Source organism: Podarcis bocagei (assembly GCF_964188305.1).
Source record: "Podarcis bocagei genome assembly, chromosome: 16".
NCBI classification, from domain to species: domain Eukaryota; kingdom Metazoa; phylum Chordata; class Lepidosauria; order Squamata; family Lacertidae; genus Podarcis; species Podarcis bocagei.
In genome coordinates this window covers 21,070,843-21,087,804 of record NC_138142.1, presented here as the reverse complement: position 1 = coordinate 21,087,804, position 16,962 = coordinate 21,070,843, and the positions used below count along the sequence as shown (strand labels likewise).

Genomic DNA, 16,962 nt, shown 5'->3' with positions numbered 1-16,962 from the left:
CTACCCTGTTATTGCTGTCCAGAGGGCCTATAGTGCAATGAAAGCGGGACAAAAATGATGCTGATTTTAGCAGGGATGCGCATTAGCTGGAAATGAAGCAGTGTGATGATGACCCCTCCCCACCCCACCCCCCAAAAAACCATTCTGCAAGTGCAAACAGTATTGAAAGTGGAATTGTGTATGACTGCCCCGATAGCATTTTGCACACAAATCACTGTGAATGCGCAATCAAAAGTACGTCTGGAGGGGCCTCTTGCCTTACATTTGTTCCAGCCCTCAAGAATGACGTGAAATTGAATGTGTGAAGTGCCTCCTCCCCAGACACCTGTTTTTGTCTCTGATTTATTTGTCATCCAAGTTTCCATTCCCCCTTCATATTCTTGTCCTCCCACTTATATCTTTGCCAAAGCAGGACAGAGGCCTTCGGAGGAGTTTGAGCTGTGTCCTCCAGACGGAGATGTGACCGTCCATGGAGCTGTGGGCGCAACTGAACTCCTAAACACAGCTAAGACAGGTGAGGTCAATTGTGTTACATCTGATGTGTGAACACATCAGCTGGCTGTGGCAGAGCCCGCCCTGGCTTTTTAAGATATCTCTTTTAAAGAAAATAACAGTGTGGTCCCATCATTCGTTATTTAAATTTACAAATTTTTACAAACCTGAGCCATACAATGCAGGAAGCTGCCATATACTGAGTTACACCCTTGGTCCATCTAGCTGCATGATGTCAGGGATAAGGGAAACCCCAGAGGAGGAAGGCTCAGGGCCAGGGGATTGGGTGGTGGGATGCTAAGGAGAGGTCAGAGGTAAAGGTTTGGGAGGAGAGGCTGGATGCTGAAGGGGCAACAGTATTTAGTGAACAGGAAGAGCAAGGAAGGTACGCTCTGTGGAACGTCCTCCCATCAGATGTCAAGGAAATAAACAACTATCTGACTTTTAGAAGACATCTGAAGGCAGACCTGTTTAGGGAAGTTTTTAATGTTTGCTGTTTTATCGTGTTTTTAATATTCTATTGAGAGTCGCACAGAGTGCCTGGGGAAACCCAGCCAGATGGGCGGTGTATAAATTATTATTATTATTATTATTAATAATAATAATAATAATAATGTCTGTGGCCTTGATTTCTGAGGCTCATAGTTCCTGATTGCACTTTTCTCAAGATACCTTGAAGACTTCTTTTCCACCCTAAGCCGTTTTTGACCTCTAGATCTTTATTCACCCACCACCCACCCCATTTCCTAAACCTCTGCCTGTGTTTTTTGGTAACAGATGTGCCCTATATATTGAAGCTGGAATCTCATCCTCATACCACGTGTTGGCCTGGCCGGACTCTCTACTTACTCACACCCACTTTTCCTGATAAGCAACGCTGGGTCAGTGCGCTGGAATCCATAGTTGCTGGAGGAAGAGTCTCCAGGGAAAAGGCTGAGGCTGATGCTGTAAGTCAAAACATTGAGGGTTGCAGGGGGGGTCCTCTTTCATTTTAAAAAGAGGGATATTTCTAGACTTTTTAACATAGTCCTCTAAGAAAAGAAAATAGACAAGGGGAATTCTGTCCCATTTGCTCAGTAAGTAAATATCCACCCTTCCTGCATCCTAACTAATTATGTGGGATGATTATTAAGCTCTTGGACAGGCACTATCTGATTTTGTTAAAACTTAACTCAAGCTGTTTTAATTAACCGAAACAGAATATTATTTGCATTTAGGCAATTCCTGTTTCCCATTGATTTACAGCCATCACCACCCAGCGTACCCTAACCTAGGTACTTGCCATTTGCACCACATTTCTGACCAAGGGCCTAAAGCACAAAATAAATCTAATGACCACAACACTCTAGGCGTTTTATCAAGCAATCAAAATGGAAATATATATTTTTAAGGTGTGGCTTGAGTTTTGCAGGTGCATCCACACACACACAAACAATTTCAAAGGTGAGCCTGCTGTGGAAGCATATTGTCCATGTTTTGGACATGCATCTTTTAATCTAGCCCTGGGGAAACATGGTGTTTTGGTTTGCAGCTGAAGGAGCAATGCACAGTTCTGATTTGGCGTGCCATTCAGGAAGATATTTTCTTTCCTTCTCAGAATGCAAACATTTAAGTTTGCTAGGGGCGTGGGGGGGGGGGGGAAGAACCAGAGAGCCTGTGTGATCCATGGGAGGAGGGACAAAGAGGTACTGGGCGTATGATTGGAGGCTGCGTATGTGTCCCTTGAGGAGCATGGAATACCGTCCACTGTCAAAGAAAGTCTGCTTCTAAATACCAGTTTCTGGAAACTGCAGGAGGAGAGTGCTGTTGTTGTAGGCTTCCCATAGGCATCTGACTGGTTACTTTTAGAGTTCTTGACCAGATGGGCCACTGGTCTGACCCAGCAGGCTCTTCTTATATTCTTAGCAAAAGGAACCCTGGCATCTACTCTTGCATGCAACTAGTTTTGTGGGGCTGGCAAGAAAGTATGTGCTTGCATTACTTTTTCCTTTATGGAGTGAAGATCTGCTATCACAGGGTGAGATCTGTACCTGAAGGCTCTTCTCTCATGTGCTTCTGTGAAGAAGGTGGGAAAGTACAGTCATACCTCATGTTGCGTTAGGTTCATGTTGCGTCTTTTCGGCTTGCGAACACGGCAAACCCGGAAGTGTATACTTCCGGGTTTTGCCACACGGGCAGAAGCGTTCTATCGCGCTCTGCACTTGCGCAGAAGCGCCGCTCTAGTTGCAGACTTTTCGGGGTGCAAACGGCACCCCAGAACGGATCGTGTCTGCAACTAGAGGTACAACTGTATTTTTTATTATTATGGTTGTTGTTATTGTTAGTAGCCATGCAGAACTACTGGCACGTGTCCACCCCATGGCAAAATGGACTAGGTTAGAAAGAAAGGATTGTGCCACTGCGGTCTTTCGGACTCAGCCATCCTTAGTCTTAGCCTGCTCGTGGTGATGTCTTTGGCAAATATAGCTTTTCATTGGTGGGTTTAAGAAGTTTCCATTGTATCGTTCCTGTGCACCATGCTAGTTCTCCCTTTCTCTCCCTCATGCACAGAAGCTCCTTGGAAATTCTCTCCTGAAGCTGGAGGGAGAGGACCGTTTGGATATCAACTGCACACTGCCCTTCAGTGACCAGGTAATGGGGGATTTTGCCAGCTCTAGCTTTGCCATGCTGTGGAATAAGCAAACTGAACAAGGAACCTATTTAGTTTTGGACCTTCTGGGATTTCTTCCTTAGGTGGTGGTGGTGGTTTTTAATAGCATCCCTGTAGCCTTTCTCTCTCTGTGTGTTGACTCTTCATAAACCCCTTTTGTAGGTGGTCCTAGTGGGTGCTGAGGAAGGCCTTTATGCCCTGAATGTGCTGAAGAACTCTTTAACACATGTCCCAGGAATTGGTGCCGTCTTCCAAGTGCACCTCATCAAGGATCTGGAGAAGCTGCTCATGATAGCAGGTAGAGTTCGGGAAACTATGTATTCTGCTATAATGGAACTCTTATATGTCAATTTGAATCTTTCCTCATCAGCCTTCCTCATCAGGCTCCTGAAACTTCAGTGGGCATTGCCTGCACTCTTACAGGCACACCTTACCCCAACCATAATAGCTGGAAACTTACTTTTAGAAAAAGAGAAAAAAACATACAAACATCATAGTTTATGTGATGGCAGATTTTGTGGCTAATGCCACATTCTGTGTGGCATTTCTGCACTCTCAGGACTGCAGTGTGTGTGTGTACCTTGGTAACGCTCTCCTTGGAGAGTTTTGTTTTTGTTTTCTTTTGTTTGCATTTAGTCATATAGAATTGCGTCGGCAATTTTGTCCTTGTTTTGAAACACCTTTCAAAGATTTTGGATGGTTTATTTTGTATGCAACCACCTTCAACTATCTTTTGCATCATCGAATTTAGGAAATTGGGGAGTTGCCTTACACAGCACTTAGTATTCTCAGTATTGTCTACACTGGCTGGCAGCAGCACTCCAGGTTTCCAGGCAGGGAATATTCTCAGTCCGACCAGGGATTGTACCTGATAACTTTCTACATGCAGAGCAGGTGCTCTGCTGTTGAGCTATGGTCCCTCCTCCATTAAGTTAATAAACAGAAGTTGATAAAAGTGTATTAAGCTTTCTTTGATGATCCTTCTGACTTGTGAAGTAGGACTTAACCCATTTTCAGTGAACGGAACAAGTTCCAGTGCTGTTTAGACATAAAATATTTCTAGAAACCAGCTCTTAGTGATGTGGTGCCATTAAGTGCGGGAGCAGCATGAAGCTTTTACTTCTGTAATTTTGCTCCTTGGCTTAGCTAGAAATGTTTCTCTGCTCCTTTGCGTCTTTCCTAGGGGATGAGAGGGCACTGTGTCTTGTTGACGTGAAGAAAGTTAAGCAGTCTCTAGCCCAGTCCCACCTGCCAGCCCAGCCTGATGTCTCTCCAAACGTTTTCGAGGCTGTGAAAGGATGTCATCTTTTTGCTGCTGGCAAGGTAGGACCCCCAAGCTTTGCATTTGCCTCTTAATGCAGTGATCCCTGGAACACAGGGTATGATGATCAAAAGGATGTTAGGCCCCATATCAAGACCATGCATCCACTACAGTGGTACCTCGCAAGACGAACGCCTCGCAAGACGGAAAACCCGCTAGACGAAAGGGTTTTCCGTTTTGGAGGCGCTTCGCAAAACGAATTTCCCTATGGGCTCCCTTCGCAAGATGACAGCCCATAGGGAAATCTCCGGGACCTCCCTTCTCCCCGCGCCAGCCTTCGGAAGGCTCCTCCGAAGGCTGGCGGTGGGGCGGAAAGCCCTTCTCCCCGCGCCAGCCTTCGGAAGGCTCCTCCGAAGGCTGGCGGTGGGGCGGAAAGCCCTTCTCCCCGCGCCAGCCTTCGGAAGGCTCCTCCGAAGGCTGGCGGTGGGGCGGAAAGCCCTTCTCCCCCCGCCAGCCTTCGGAAGGCTCCTCTGAAGGCTGGCGGTGGGGAGAAAAGCCCTTCTCCCCGCGCCAGCCTTCGGAAGGCTGCTCCGAAGGCTGGCGGTGGGGTGGAAAGCCCTTCTCCCCACGCCAGCCTTCGGAAGGCTCCTCCGAAGGCTGGCGGAGGGGAGAAAAGCCCTTCTCCCTGCGCCAGCCTTCGGAAGGCTCCTCCGAAGGCTGGCGGTGGGGCGGAAAGCCCTTCTCCCCGCGCCAGCCTTCGGAAGGCTCCTCCGAAGGCTGGCGGTGGGGCGGAAAGCCCTTCTCCCCGCGCCAGCCTTCGGAAGGCTCCTCCGAAGGCTGGCGGTGGGGCGGAAAGCCCTTCTCCCCCCGCCAGCCTTCGGAAGGCTCCTCTGAAGGCTGGCGGTGGGGAGAAAAGCCCTTCTCCCCGCGCCAGCCTTCGGAAGGCTGCTCCGAAGGCTGGCGGTGGGGTGGAAAGCCCTTCTCCCCACGCCAGCCTTCGGAAGGCTCCTCCGAAGGCTGGCGGAGGGGAGAAAAGCCCTTCTCCCCGCGCCAGCCTTCGGAAGGCTCCTCCGAAGGCTGGCGGTGGGGCGGAAAGCGCTTCTCCCCGCGCCAGCCTTCGGAAGGTTCCTCCGAAGGCTGGCGGTGGGGCGGAAAGCCCTTCTCCCCCCGCCAGCCTTCAGAAGGCTCCTCCGAAGGCTGGCGGTGGGGAGAAAAGCCCTTCTCCCCCCGCCAGCCTTCGGAAGGCTCCTCCGAAGGCTGGCGGTGGGGCGGAAAGCCCTTCTCCCCACGCCAGCCTTCGGAAGGCTCCTCCGAAGGCTGGCGGTGGGGCGGAAAGCCCTTCTCCCCCCGCCAGCCTTCGGAAGGCTCCTCCGAAGGCTGGCGGTGGGGAGAAAAGCCCTTCTCCCCGCGCCAGCCTTCGGAAGGCTGCTCCGAAGGCTGGCGGAGGGGAGAAAAGCCCTTCTCCCCCCGCCAGCCTTCAGAAGGCTCCTCCGAAGGCTGGCGGTGGGGAGAAAAGCCCTTCTCCCCCCGCCAGCCTTCGGAAGGCTCCTCCGAAGGCTGGCGGTGGGGAGAAAAGCCCTTCTCCCCCCGCCAGCCTTCGGAAGGCTCCTCCGAAGGCTGGCGGTGGGGCGGAAAGCCCTTCTCCCCCCGCCAGCCTTCGGAAGGCTCCTCCGAAGGCTGGCGGTGGGGCGGAAAGCCCTTCTCCCCGCGCCAGCCTTCGGAAGGCTCCTCCGAAGGCTGGCGGTGGGGAGAAAAGCCCTTCTCCCCGCGCCAGCCTTCGGAAGGCTCCTCCGAAGGCTGGCGGTGGGGCGGAAAGCGCTTCTCCCCGCGCCAGCCTTCGGAAGGTTCCTCCGAAGGCTGGCGGTGGGGCGGAAAGCCCTTCTCCCCCCGCCAGCCTTCAGAAGGCTCCTCCGAAGGCTGGCGGTGGGGAGAAAAGCCCTTCTCCCCCCGCCAGCCTTCGGAAGGCTCCTCCGAAGGCTGGCGGTGGGGAGAAAAGCCCTTCTCCCCCCGCCAGCCTTCGGAAGGCTCCTCCGAAGGCTGGCGGTGGGGCGGAAAGCCCTTCTCCCCCCGCCAGCCTTCGGAAGGCTCCTCCGAAGGCTGGCGGTGGGGCGGAAAGCCCTTCTCCCCGCGCCAGCCTTCGGAAGGCTCCTCCGAAGGCTGGCGGTGGGGAGAAAAGCCCTTCTCCCCGCGCCAGCCTTCGGAAGGCTCCTCCGAAGGCTGGCGGTGGGGCGGAAAGCGCTTCTCCCCGCGCCAGCCTTCGGAAGGTTCCTCCGAAGGCTGGCGGTGGGGCGGAAAGCCCTTCTCCCCCCGCCAGCCTTCGGAAGGCTCCTCCGAAGGCTGGCGGTGGGGAGAAAAGCCCTTCTCCCCCCGCCAGCCTTCGGAAGGCTCCTCCGAAGGCTGGCGGTGGGGAGAAAAGCCCTTCTCCCCCCGCCAGCCTTCGGAAGGCTCCTCCGAAGGCTGGCGGTGGGGCGGAAAGCCCTTCTCCCCGCGCCAGCCTTCGGAAGGCTCCTCCGAAGGCTGGCGTTGGGGAGGAAAGCCCTTCTCCCCGCGCCAGCCTTCGGAAGGCTCCTCCGAAGGCTGGCGGTGGGGCGGAAAGCCCTTCTCCCCGCGCCAGCCTTCGGAAGGCTCCTCCGAAGGCTGGCGGTGGGGAGAAAAGCCCTTCTCCCCGCGCCAGCCTTCGGAAGGCTCCTCCGAAGGCTGGCGGTGGGGCGGAAAGCCCTTCTCCCCGCGCCAGCCTTCGGAAGGCTGCTCCGAAGGCTGGCGGTGGGGCGGAAAGCCCTTCTCCCCACACCAGCCTTCGGATGGCTGTCCTGAAGACTTGCGGTGGGAGGAGGGTTTTCCTTCCCACCGCCAACATTCAGAATGCTGTTCTGAATCTTGGCGGTGGGGAGGAAAAACCCTCCTCCCACCGCAAGCCCCAGGAACAGAGAAGCGCTGCGCCCCTTCCCCTCTGTTCCCGTACCTGTCCTGAAGGCTTGCGGTGGGGAGAAAAGCCCTTCTCCGCACCGCCAGCCTGGCAAGCGGTTTCCATAGGAACGCATTAATTGATTTTCAATGCATTCCTATGGGAAACCGTGCTTCGCAAGACGAAAAACTCGCAAGAAGAAAAAACTTGCGGAACGAATTAATTTCGTCTTGCGAGGCACCACTGTATTTGTTTACGACATTTGTATGTCACCCTGGGTCATTTTAGATTTCAAGGCGGTGTACAACAAAATAGCACTATTTGTTATCTTTCACATGCAGATTGAGAATGGGCTGTGCATCTGTGCAGCGATGCCCAACAAAGTGGTGGTTCTGCGCTATAATGAGAGCCTCAGCAAGTTCTGCATCAGGAAGGTAAAGTTTGCAATTGCAATGCAGTCCCCTTTTGCCCACAAGAGGCTGGCAACAGTTGGTCCCAACCCTGACATGGCAAATAACCTGCCCACTCTTCCATTAGTTATGACTAGACCTGCCTTCCACCCATTTTTGCCTTTGCACTGACCAAGCTGCAACCGTATAGTGTCTTCATCATAAATATTCAGTAGTGTGGTGTAGTGGTTAAGAGCAGCAGACTCATAATCTGGTGAACTGGGTTCGCTTCTCTGCTCCTCCACATGCAGCTGCTGGGTGACCTTGGGCCAGTCACACTTCTCTGAAGTCTCTCAGCCTCACTCACCTCACAGAGTGTTTGTTGTGGGGGAGGAAGGGAAAGGAGAATGTTAGCCGCTTTGAGACTCCTTAGGGTAGTGATAAAGCAGGATATCAAATCCAAACTCTTCTTCTTCTTCTAAGTTACTCTCCTGGACATTACACATTGCCACACAGAATCAGACTAATGCAAAAGTACGTAGTGGTGATCCTATACTGGCCTGTCAGTGTAGTTTAGGATATACAGCCCCGTTTGAGATTTACTCTGTGCTACAAGAATCCCACAGATGCTTACTAGCGATCCATCAGTTTGGAGAACAGTAACGGTGGACATGCATGCCTGAAAGCCAGCCGGTCTCCTGAAACGTACAGCTGCAATGGAGAGTGTGGTCCACAATGTGGCCTGGTTTTATGCAGGGCATTGGTGAGACTTAACACGGAGTAAACAAGAATGTGGTAGTCTAGTTGCAAGGGGCTAAATGCAGCAACTGGGTTTATAATTCTGTACCTTGAATGCTGAGGTCTGTTCTGGACCCCATAATTCAAGAAAGAGACTAAAACCGACAAGCTGGAAGGATGCTGATGGGCAGCTGCATTATCATTTGTTCCTGCAGAGCAAGGATTTTAATCCCTATCCCAGCAGTGTTACCCAGAATCCTCTACCACTCTCCTCAAAGTGAGACTGAACAAGCCAATGCAGTTGTCACATTCCCAAGCCCAGAAACTCCAGACCTATCTTGGATTTTGTGACTGCAGCCAGACAGATTCCTAGGATCTTCTTAATCCTAACCACCCTTACCTGCTCCGGTCAGGGTGCTGTATAATCTAAGTAGTGCAACTCATGCAACACGTTGGCGATTAATATACACAGAACAATAATTATACATACTTTATCAACCTTCTGAGAAAAATACAGAACATCAAACAAAGCCACAAAGACTTGCGAACTACCCAGCCTAAATGAAATTATCAGAAGGTTGATAAAGTATGTATAATTATTGTTCTGTGTATATTAATTGCCAACGTGTTGCATGAGTCGCACTACTTCTATCGGCAGCAGAGGTTGCATTTTTCTAGTATAATCCAAGTAGGCTAACTGAGGCTTGTATGTCTGTGCTTTTCTTTCTGTCATCGCAGGAGATTGAAACCTCGGAGCCCTGCAGCTGCATTCATTTCACCAGTTACAGCATCATCATTGGAACAAATAAGTTCTATGAAATTGAGATGAAGCAGTACACCCTTGAGGGTAGGTGTCACTCCCTAACTATGCTTTGGAGAGCTGGTGCTTTAAGTCCTCAGCGGGATGTATGGCAGGGGTGGGCTGTCGCCTTCATGCCTGCCCTGCCTTGGTCATAGGAGTGTAGGAAATCTTCCTTAAACAGAATCAGACCATTGGTCTATCTAGCTCAGCACTGTCTACACCAGGGGTCAGCAGACTTTTTCAGCAGGGGACCAGTCCACTGTCCCTCAGACCTTGTGGGGGGCCGGACTATATTTATTTTTATTTTTGGGTGGGGGGGATGAACGAATTCCTATGCCCCACAAATAACCCAGAGATGCATTTTAAACAAAAGGACACATTCTACTCTTTACATGAGGCAGGCCCCACAAATAACCCAGAGATGCATTTTAAATAAAAGGACACATTCTACTCATGTAAAGACACGCTGATTCCCAGACCGTCCGTGGGCTGGATTTAGAAGGCGATTGGGCCGGATCCGGCCCCCAGGCCTTAGTTTGCCTATCCGTGTTCTACACTGACTTTCAATGGCTCTTCTTGGGTTTTAGGCAGGAGTCTGGCCCAGCCTCACTTGACAAAGCTGAGGATTGATTCTAGGGCCTTCTGCATGTATAGTAGATGCTCTAGCACTGAGCTATGACCTTTGTTTAAAATGAAATAGGCACTGATCTAATTCTCTTGTGCCTTCTAGAATTCCTGGACAAGAATGACCATACTTTAGCTTCTGCTGTGTTTGCATCATCCACCAACAGTTTTCCAATCAATATCATCCAGGTGAACCCTACAGGGCAGAGGGAGGAGTATCTGCTTTGCTTTCATGGTAAGTCTAGTTCAGTGTCTTGCTCAGCTTCTGCCCATTTCTCCCAAGGAGCTCAGAGCTCCTTTCCAGGGTGATTCAGGTACAGTGGTACCCCGCAAGACGAATGCCTCGCAAGACGGAAAACCCGCAAGACGAAAGGGTTTTCTGTTTTGGAGGCGCTTCGCAAGACGAATTTCCCTATGGGCTTGCTTCGCAAGACGAAAGCCCATAGGGAAATCTCCGGGGACCTGTTTTAAATGCTGGTGGTGGGGAGCAAAGCCTTTCCCCCCCTCCGGCCTTCAGAAGAGGTCCAGGAAGGCCGGTGGGGGCCGAAAGGCTTTGCTCCCCACCGCCAGCATTTTAAAAGCAGTCCGGCATAGCAGGGAAGCGCTTCCCGCTATCGCCGACGGCTTTTGAAGGCAGGCGGGGGGGAAAGACTTTCGCCCCCCGCCGGCCTTCAGAAGAGGTCCAGGACCTCTTCTGAAGGCCGGCGGGGGGCGAAAGTCTTTGCTCCCCCCCTGCCTGCCTTCCCGGGAGAGCGGAGAAAGGCAGCGCCTTTCTCCGCTGTCGCCGACGGCTTTTGAAGGCAGGCGGGGGGGAAAGACTTTCGCCCCCCGCCCGCCTTCAGAAGAGGTCCAGGACCTCTTCTGAAGGCTGGCGGGCGGCAAAAGTCTTTGTCCCCCCCTGCCTGCCTTCCCAGGGGCTTTTAAATCGCCCCGGACAGCGGAGAAGTCCTCCGCTGTCCCGAGGCGATTTTAAAATGCCGCCCGCCAGCATTTTAAGATCGCCCCGGACAGCGGAGAAGTCCTCCGCTGTCCCGGGGTTTTTTAAAATGCTGGGGGTGGGAAGAAAAGCCCTTGTCCCCCCCCCCAGCCTTCAGAAGAGGTCCGGGGGCAGACTGTCCCCGGACCTGGTCTGAAGGCGGTTTCCCTAGGAACGCATTAATTGATTTTCAATGCATTCCTATGGGAAACCGTGCATCGCAAGACGAAAAACTCGCAAGACGAAGAGACTTGCGGAACGAATTAATTTCGTCTTGCAAGGCACCACTGTACTGGCAACTCTCAGGCCAGCTTAGTTTCAAAGATCAAACTGCATGTTCAAGCGCATGCTCTAGGTTTTTCAAAGGGAAATTGTTCCCGCACCCAACAACTGCCAATTACTGCTTCGTGGAGCTCTGGAATCCTGGCAAACTCACATTTCATTTCTCTTAAGAATAATAGCTTGAAATGGAATGGTGGTGATTGTTGGGTGTGTGTGTGTCCCCTCCTGCAGAGTTTGGCGTCTTTGTAGACTCCTATGGAAGGCGCAGTCGCTCAGATGACCTGAAATGGAGTCGTCTGCCTTTAGCATTCGGTAAGCATTTGTGTGATTTTCATTGTCATGTGATTACTTGTGCACCCATCTTTTTCTAGTGTTCAGAGATGCCGAGGGTTGTAGAAATAGCGAGGGGGCATTTGTCTTTTCTTTTGTAGAAGGACCTTCAGCAGAGAAGGAGGGAGAACCTGTGGCCTTCCTGGTGGGGATGGCCTTGAGCCAACATGGCCAGTGGTCCAGGATGTTGGGAGTTGGGAATCGAGCTAGATCTGGTCCAGGATGTTGGGAGCTGGGAATCTAGCTAGATCTTGGAAGGTCACAGGTTCCCACATCCCTGGCTTAAAAAGATGTGTTCTTTTACAAAACAAAAACTCAAAAATCTGAGGCATGGTTTTATTTATTTCATAAAATTTAAACAACAACAAACAACAAATTTATACCCCGCCCTTCCCAGTTTAAAAACCAGGCTCAGGGCAGCTAACAGCAAATATAAAACATTGATTAAAATGCGACTTAAAAACAGCATAAATACAACATAAAATGCAGCATCAATATCAATAAAATCAAAAAATTCAGGGGTCATTTTCTTTGGGGGGGGGTGTGGAACAAGAACCCCAGTCAGCAGACATCAAATGATCACCAGGGCTAACGGGCCAAGTTGGTCCTACTAGGGCCAGCTGGGAGACCAGGGAAGAATTTAAATGTGGGGTCCCGCTTGATTGTAAAAGAAATTGGTAAAAAGTTAAGAACAACTATCTAAAACATTTTTAGAAGTAGGGCTGTACAAGACATGCGCTTCTTAAGAGATAATTGGGCAAGTTCACGGAGGACAAGCTTGTCAGTTGCCACTGGTCACAATGGCTATACTTTACCTCCACTGGACACAGTATACCTCTGAATGCCAGTAGGTGGGGAGAGCGCTGTTATGCTCAGGTCCTGCTTGCTGGTGACCCATTAGGGCATCTGGTTGAGAACAGGATATTGGACAAGATGGGCCATTGGCCTGAATCAGCAGCCAGGCTCTTAGGATGTTTTCTTGTGAGTTCCCTGACTACTTTATTCATCTTTGTTCCTGGCACTGTTCTTGCTGTAGCCTACAGGGAGCCTTACCTGTTTGTGACGCACTTCAACTCTCTCGAAGTGATTGAGATCCAAGCACGTGCCTCCCTCGGGTAAGTAATTATGCCGCCTCACTGCTTGCCTTCTACAACTGTGGAGGCCAAACTGGCCAAAGCAAGATTTAAGAGCCAATTTTAAAGGCACTCTTCCCTCTCCACCCCACCCCAGCACTCCAGCACGAGCCCACTTGGATATTCCGAGCCCTCGCTACCTGGGTCCAGCAATTTCATCAGGAGCAATTTACCTGGCCTCTTCCTACCAGGACAAACTAAGAGTTATTTGCTGCAAGGGGAATTTGGTGAAGGAATCAAACAACGAACTCCACCGGGTCCCCTCTACTACGCGCAGGTAAGAAGTAATATTACAGCTTTACACTTATAGGAGAGGGGGAAAGAAAGACCCCTGCCCCAAGGTGCCCTCTACTTTGGAAGGATGGGGAAAGCGTGGCGGCAGTAGATAGACATGATGAGCTAGGTGCAGTTTCACCTACCGAGATGCCAGTTTGACTGGGGAAGAAAGTGGAGAAGATTAAAGATTGCATGGAAAGCAGGATGCATCACCAGTGTTGAGAAAAGCCTTAGAGAAAGATACGTGGTTCATGCCAATGCAAGTTCTGCTCAGCGTAGACCCATTAAGAACATAAGAAGAGACTGCTGGATCAGGTAAATGGCCTATCTAGTCCAGCATCCCATTTTTACAGTCTCCACTGCTCTGCTATGCCTCTTCCCCAAAGGGAGAGGTAAACTGAGTAGTTTGAGGCAGAGTTTTGGGACAAGTTGAGGAAGAGAAGAAGGTGTAATAACAAGGGGGATGCCACTGAAAGAAAGTGGTGGTCCAGGCCAAGTGATGATGAGAATGTGGGCCTGTGTCTTAAGTAAGAAGATGCAGGGGAAGGAACAGATGTTTACAATGTTGCTTAGGTCTTGGTTGAATAGAGAGAGGAAAAAAGGAGGAAAAAATAGAAGATGAAGTTGAGCGTGCCTTACCTCACTCAGCTGGGTAAAGGTAAAGGGACCCCTGACCATTAGGTCCAGTCGTGACTGACTCTGGGGTTGCGGTGCTCATCTCGCTTTATTGGCCGAGGGAGCCAGCGTACAGCTTCCGGGTCATGTGGCCAGCAGGACTAAGCCGCTTCTGGCAAACCAGAGCAGTGCACGGAAACGCCATTTACCTTCCCACCGGAGCGGTACCTATTTATCTACTTGCACTTGGACATGCTTTTGAACTGCTAGGTTGGCAGGAGCAGGGACCGAGCAACGGGAGCTCACCCCATCACGGGGATTCGAACCGCCGACCTTCTGATCAGCAAGTCCTAGGCTCTGTGGTTTAACCCACAGCGCCACCCGCGTCCCTTACTCAGCTGGGTAGGTAGTGGTAATATCAGCTACTCTCTACACCCAATGACAAGGGGGAGGATGAAGGGGAAAGAGGAGCTGTTCAGACTTGGGCATGTTGAGGGCAGTGATGAGCCGCTGAAGGACTAGCAGAAGGCAAGAGGGAGAGGTTGGTGGTAGGGAAGAGAAATCTGGATATCTTCAGCATAGAGACCTGATGAAGATCACCCTGTGTTTAGATAGCTGTGGGATCATGGCAGAGTCTTCTGGAACAGAGGAAGACCTTCAGGGAAAACACTGAAGTAGGCTGCATTCAGCTGGGCTCAAATGAAACCATCAGGGTTACAGAGATCCAAAGATGGGGAAGATGTTGACCTGAAGAGCATGTTCACAAGCATCTGCGTCAAAGGTGGCCGAGAGGATAAGGATGGTGATGGAAGAGCGAAGATTTTTTTAGATCTGAGAACAAGGCTATTTATTTATTTAATTGATATCTGTTTCGGTGGAATGCAGAGGATGGAAGCCAGACTGCGTTATCTCAAGAGAGAGGTGTAGGAAAAAGAGAAAGCTGAGACAATGAGAGCAAAGTACAAATCCAGATATTGAAAGGTGAAAAGGAGATCAGGCTATGTAAAGGAGATGGTTTTTGCTGGTTTTTAAGGGGACAGGGAGCAGTAGTGTGTGTGGCCATCACTGCTCCCACAGAAGGCATTGGTCACCACCAACTTAGATGACCTTAAAAGCAGCTTAGATAAATTCATGGAGGAGCTGGCTATCAATGGCTAGTAGCCGTGCTGGCTATGTTCTGCCTCCACAGTTGAGGCAGGAACGCTTTTGAATACCAGCTGCTGGAAACCACCGGAGGGGAGAGTGCTGTTGTGCTCAGGTCCTGCTTGCATGTTTCCCACAGGCATCTGCTTGGCCACTGTGCCAACAAGATGTTGGACTAGATGGGCCATTTCCCCTTATCCATCAGGTTCCTCTTATGTTCTTATGTGCACATTCCATGTGAAAAGAGCTGGAAGGTTGGTGACTGATGGAGGGATGGTAACCCAGAGGCAGAACTAGATTGGAAGTTACATGTTAGGGGCTGGTTACGCAGCAGTGCAGGGTTTCTGCCACATGTTAAAGAGTCCACAACAGAGAAATCTTTTCCCCTTTCCGTCTGCCAGCCCTGCTTTGTTACAGACGCAGCGGCACGCTTGTGTCCGTCCCCGAAAACGGCCTTGCAGAGCAAGGGGAAAGGCACAGTGGGGGATTTTGCTGTTGCAAATAAAAATGTAACGTTAAGGTTTTTATTGTCACTCAGCTGTCCACGTCCATTGTTTTTGAATGACAGCAGTCCGAACAAGAGAGGCCCCCCGACATATAACGAGCACATAACCAAGCGGGTAGCGTCAAGCCCTGGGCCTCCGGAAGGTCCAAGCCACCCTCGGGAGCCAAGCACACCCCATCGCTATCGAGAGGGAAGGACGGAGATGCGCAGGGACAAGTCTCCTGGGCGTCCTCTAGAGAGGGAGAAATCTCCTGGCAGGGTCCTGAGCACTCGCAGGGAAAGGTCTCCTGGGAGGCTGTTTGAGGAGAGCAGCAGGGGACGGATGCAGGTGGGGGGAGCAAGGACTCCCCTCTCCCAAGTCAACAAGGTAAGCTGGACTGTCCTGCACCATTTATCATACTTTACAGTTTATTTTTATGCTGCCTTTTAGCCAAAAAGGCACCCCCCTCCAATAAACATGCAAATGCAAACAATACAGATGATAGAAATCCAAAACAAAACCTTAAATGTATTTTTAAAAAAAACACAAATACATTCCTGTTCCATAGGGCAATGAACATTCCCCACAAAAATGTTAAGAGAGAGCCAGAGTAAATACTCAAGCAGCGGCTCCTCCCTAAAAGGATCCCAGGCAGTGGGAAAAGCTGGTGTCTCTTGATGATTCCAGCAGATTCTCTCCTCTGTAGCAATCTCTCTATTACAGCAGTTGTTGCACGTTTCTTTTCTCATGGACCACTTGAAGATTGCTGGGCGGGCTGCAGCGGGGCTTGAAAGGTCACTTAAAATTTATTATCTTGTTATTCTGCAAAGGGAAGTGCATTACTCACATAAAACCCTCACGAGCATGCTGCTGTAGAATGTAATCAGTCCAAACAGTACGCGTGGGTTAGCTGAACTGCAGCCGGTGAAACCCGCCCTTATAGGCTAACAAAATGTATCCAGGAATTCGCAGCTGACAAAATTGGACCGTTCTGATACTGATTTAGGTTGATAACAATTTGGAGGGACACACCAAGTTTTGCTTCTGGATTTTAAATATGAAGTAAACTGAACTTTTCCTTCAGCACAGGTGTCATTGTTGAAATCAGTGCCATTATTAAGAAAAATCACGGGCACTAGGCCAGATCACTGTTTTAATTTTTCAGGGGAAATTAAGTAGACCTCCCCAGAACCATGTTGTGAAAATCATGGGCTCTATGGAAGGGCCTTATTTCCTTGTTGGAGAATCTACCCCTGGTCAAAACTGCCTTGATATTGTCATGGGGGGGGGGAGCTAAAGTAGAGGACTTATTATTGATTTGTTCTGCAAACTTTCTATGAACCACTTGAATGGAGCTTCTATGGACTTCAATTTGAAAACCCCAGCTCTGTTGTCTATCTAATTAACTTGTATGCCGCTTCATATTTCAGCAGAAATCTCTTAATTGGCTGTGCTATTGTGTGGAATAGCTTCAAATCGTAGCAATTCCCAGAGAGCAATTCTGCCCTTCATACTAGAAAAATCCCTTATATATAGGAATGATCCCAGAGGAGTTGGCTTTGTGGTCTAGGTGGCTGGGGCAAATCTTGCAATCAAGCAATACATCCCTGTGCGTTCAGATTCAACGCTTATTAAATTTATATGCCACCCTCCTTCCAAAGGAACCCAGGGCAGCTAACGTAGCAATACTAAAACAATACAATTAAAACTTCTAAAAGTAAGTCACCTACTCTCAAATCTAATAATTTCAAGGCTGCCAGAGACAGGTATTTCAGCTATCAAATACCTGTCTAAACAGGAATGTTTTAAAGCTCCCTCCAAAAGTTAGTAATGAGGGAGGCCAATGCACCTCACTAGAGAG

General features: G+C 50.3%; 1 protein-coding gene across 11 annotated transcripts in view; it reads left to right on the top strand.

Annotated features, from left to right (window-relative positions):
• The window catches only part of CIT (citron rho-interacting serine/threonine kinase), a 116,665-nt gene that overhangs the window by 95,861 nt on the left and 3,842 nt on the right, over positions 1-16,962 (top strand). For 8 of the 11 annotated variants that reach the window (XM_081174625.1, XM_081174629.1, XM_081174628.1 and 5 more), the window contains 12 exons: positions 410-514; positions 1,270-1,439; positions 3,043-3,123; positions 3,305-3,440; positions 4,326-4,465; positions 7,650-7,742; positions 9,174-9,282; positions 9,968-10,096; positions 11,351-11,431; positions 12,486-12,564; positions 12,680-12,859; positions 15,155-15,488. In XM_081174625.1, coding sequence (XP_081030751.1) covers positions 410-514; positions 1,270-1,439; positions 3,043-3,123; positions 3,305-3,440; positions 4,326-4,465; positions 7,650-7,742; positions 9,174-9,282; positions 9,968-10,096; positions 11,351-11,431; positions 12,486-12,564; positions 12,680-12,859; positions 15,155-15,488 — 1,637 coding nt within the window. The remainder of the gene's footprint in view (positions 1-409; positions 515-1,269; positions 1,440-3,042; positions 3,124-3,304; positions 3,441-4,325; positions 4,466-7,649; positions 7,743-9,173; positions 9,283-9,967; positions 10,097-11,350; positions 11,432-12,485; positions 12,565-12,679; positions 12,860-15,154; positions 15,489-16,962) is intronic. The other 3 variants (XM_081174627.1, XM_081174626.1, XM_081174624.1) reach the window with 2 other exon arrangements.